The sequence below is a fragment of the Pocillopora verrucosa genome, chromosome 3 (assembly GCF_036669915.1).
Source record: "Pocillopora verrucosa isolate sample1 chromosome 3, ASM3666991v2, whole genome shotgun sequence".
Taxonomy (NCBI): domain Eukaryota; kingdom Metazoa; phylum Cnidaria; class Anthozoa; order Scleractinia; family Pocilloporidae; genus Pocillopora; species Pocillopora verrucosa.
The window spans coordinates 31,692,037-31,694,991 of NC_089314.1; the positions used below are offsets into that span (position 1 = coordinate 31,692,037).

Sequence of the window (2,955 nt, forward strand, 5' to 3'; positions counted from 1 at the left end):
TCAGGGCGTTATACAGTGATAAAGATCCCAATGACTGCGTCCAAAGGCAAAAGTCAACGAAGATGCTGAAAAACCTTCAGCAACGGCGACAAGTTCTCCTGCAGTAGCGTTGGACGAATGCGTGAAAACGACATGTACCCCCCCGGCTCCATGACCGACATTGGGAACTGGATGCCAAATCGAAACATGCTGCAACATAAAATACACAGAATTTATAAATTTGCATAAAAGAGGAATGATTAACATTTAGGATAAATCACTGACAGTTTATCTGTTGGTATAGTAAAGTTATAACGCCTTTTTAGCTCTCTGTTTTATTATTATTATTATCATTTCCTTTTTCAAATTGGCCCTTTAACCTTTAAGAAAACTGGCGCGAATAAGAGCGATTGCATCTGATTGGTTGAGAATTTGGCGCGAGCTTTAAGGACCAATCACGAAGTATGGCAAAGCGAAGCTAACGCTACCCTGGATTTGTTTCAAGACTCGACTGAAATATGTCTTAATGGATACAGACTTAGGAACGAATATAACAAAAAGAGGTTGAAATGAAGTGCTCACATGAACTGCCTTCACTACTGCTTCCTCCGCTGCTTCCTCCGGTGTTTCTCCCTACAAGGCGCCAAATAAGTAAAGATAGGACTGATGCAAAATATGTATCAATTAAGAAAATTTAAGAATTCAAGATTTGCTCGAGGAACGCGAGCAATAGCAGAAAAATAAAGTATGACGTTAATAGCCAATGGCTTTCAGTCGTTTTCACACTTACTTAGAATGTTTGTTATATTTACAGTGAAAAAAAAGGTTTCTTCGTTTTTCTACGGGCTCTGTTTAAGCGTGAATATGGGAAAATTTGAATTATAGTAGTGAGTTCATTTTTGCCGTCAGCCGTTATTGCAAACAATATATTATAATTCACAAAGGATATGAAAAAATTTCCATCTAGTCCTGAGTGTATCACATTATTTAACTGAATTAATCAGCAGTTTTAGGATGAAAAAAGGCTGCTTTTCTACTGATTTTCAAAAATCCATAAGCTTAGCAATTGCAAATGCCAGTTCAATACCACTAATAAAGTAATAAAACTAATAAAATCAAGTTCATTACTTTGAACGGGAAATCAGGGGGTTCGCATGGATTGATCTCAGTTTTGCATCTTATGGGTTGAAAGAGTGACGCGAAGTTTTTTCGACCAATCAATCACGGGAAATAAAGCAAAACCAATGAGATTCTGGGATATTATCGACAATAATTCGAAAATTGTTCTATTTGCTACCGAAATAAAACTTACCGTACAAAGACTGAATGGCAGCGATGTCGTCCTGTTTAAGCTGCATGTTCGGCACATACCCAGTATAGTAGGGATACATGACAGCATCTCTAACAGATGAATGCTGGATTCCAAGGGCGTGTCCGAATTCGTGTACAGCCACCCACAGAAGATTTGTTCCTCGGCTTGTGCCGTCAGTGAAAGTTTCGTCCTCGTCGAAATGAGCGCGTCCATCAGAAGGGTAGAATGCATGCGCTAATGTTCCGCTCGCCCCATCAAATGGGTAACCACATTGGTTCTCACTAACTCCTCCGTGTGTTCGGCTTCCAAAGCTATGTGAAGAAAGATAAGTGAGTAAAATTTAAATAGTTTATAAAGAGGTGTACATTTTTTTAATCTAACTTGGAAAGGGATTTGACCCGCCTCCAACAATTTTGGCGTCATGGCTCATTTTGTTCCATGGAGTATCGAGCTAGCATTGCGAGGTTACAAGTTTCAGTCTTGGATGATTCTTTTTGAAAGTTTTCAAGTACCTACTAGTGCTCCTGGATGGAGAAGGGCACTGTCTTGCCCGGGAACAAGATGAAGTGACTGCGCTAAAATGATTTGGCTCGAACCCTCTCTCTCTCTCGATCCATTTCAAGGGCCAGTGAGCTTTTCAACTTACAAGGAAATGCTAACTGCATTAGAATAAAGGTAAAACATACTTACCTAATTTTAAGGTCCGCGGTACTTGCGCTTCTTGTCGTAGAGAAAGACAAACCTGACACGTCAGACCAGAACTTTAAAGCCTTCTCGAACACATCGTCTTGTTTTGAACGAGATAAATCAGCTCCATATTCCACAAAGTACGTCAAGTGTCTTTTTTTCCATCTACCAGATGTACTGTATCTCTTCACTCGACCCTGTTTACCCATAGGATCTGGCATTCCGCAGCGTGGTGCTTTCATCTGCGCAAGCGTTAGTTCATCCAACTTGCCAGTCACAGGGAGACCAGTGAACTCTTGGAACTTTTTAATGGCAACCACCAAGTCGTGGTTTCCCGTGCGCGTTGGAGATAAGTACTGATAGTGGTTCAAAAAGTTCTGAAGGAAAATGAGAAACATACCGAAAACAGCAGCGATTAATTGACGATAACTGGTGTTTTATGCAAGTGCTCTATTGACGCTATATTCCCACAGTTCTTAGCGAAGAGTAGACGTCAGGGAAAGTTGATGAAATACTGGAGGAATAGGCTAAACGGACATAAAGAGCACTTGTGGACCTGTAGAATAGCAATTTACTCTTAAACGCTTGTTACTAAAGCAACTAAGCTGAGCTCACGAGGAAAGGGTGACTTAGCTCAAGAGCAGAATTAAAGTAATTTCAAACAGATAAATAGGCTATGAATTTGAAAATCTCCTTAGTCGTTCACAATAAATAAACTCAGAGGAACTTTGTCAAGGTTGCCTTTTTAAATAAGAAAGCCTAAATGAGCTTAAAAGTGAGTAATGAATATCAAAATGTTCTGACAACGAAGTGAAAACTATTAGAGAAGGCAATATCAGAAAGAAATTCTAAACGTAACATACCAGAGCAAAACTTTGGTCATCGACATAGCGGGCAAACGCATGCGATGTAAGAGCAAGCAACAGCACGGAACACAGCATGTTGAGACAGAGTTATATTACACCAACTAAAACGCC

At 39.9% G+C, this 2,955-nt stretch overlaps 1 protein-coding gene across 1 annotated transcript; it reads right to left on the bottom strand.

The window, feature by feature from the left end:
• On the bottom strand, positions 1-2,955 carry LOC131774612 (matrilysin-like). Its single transcript, XM_059090667.2, has 5 exons — positions 2,842-2,955; positions 1,982-2,355; positions 1,292-1,602; positions 562-612; positions 1-167 (listed from the first exon to the last, which is right to left on the bottom strand). The coding sequence occupies exons 1-5, from the start codon at positions 2,917-2,919 to the stop codon at positions 1-3; spliced, it is 981 nt and encodes a 326-aa protein (XP_058946650.2). The 5' UTR covers positions 2,920-2,955.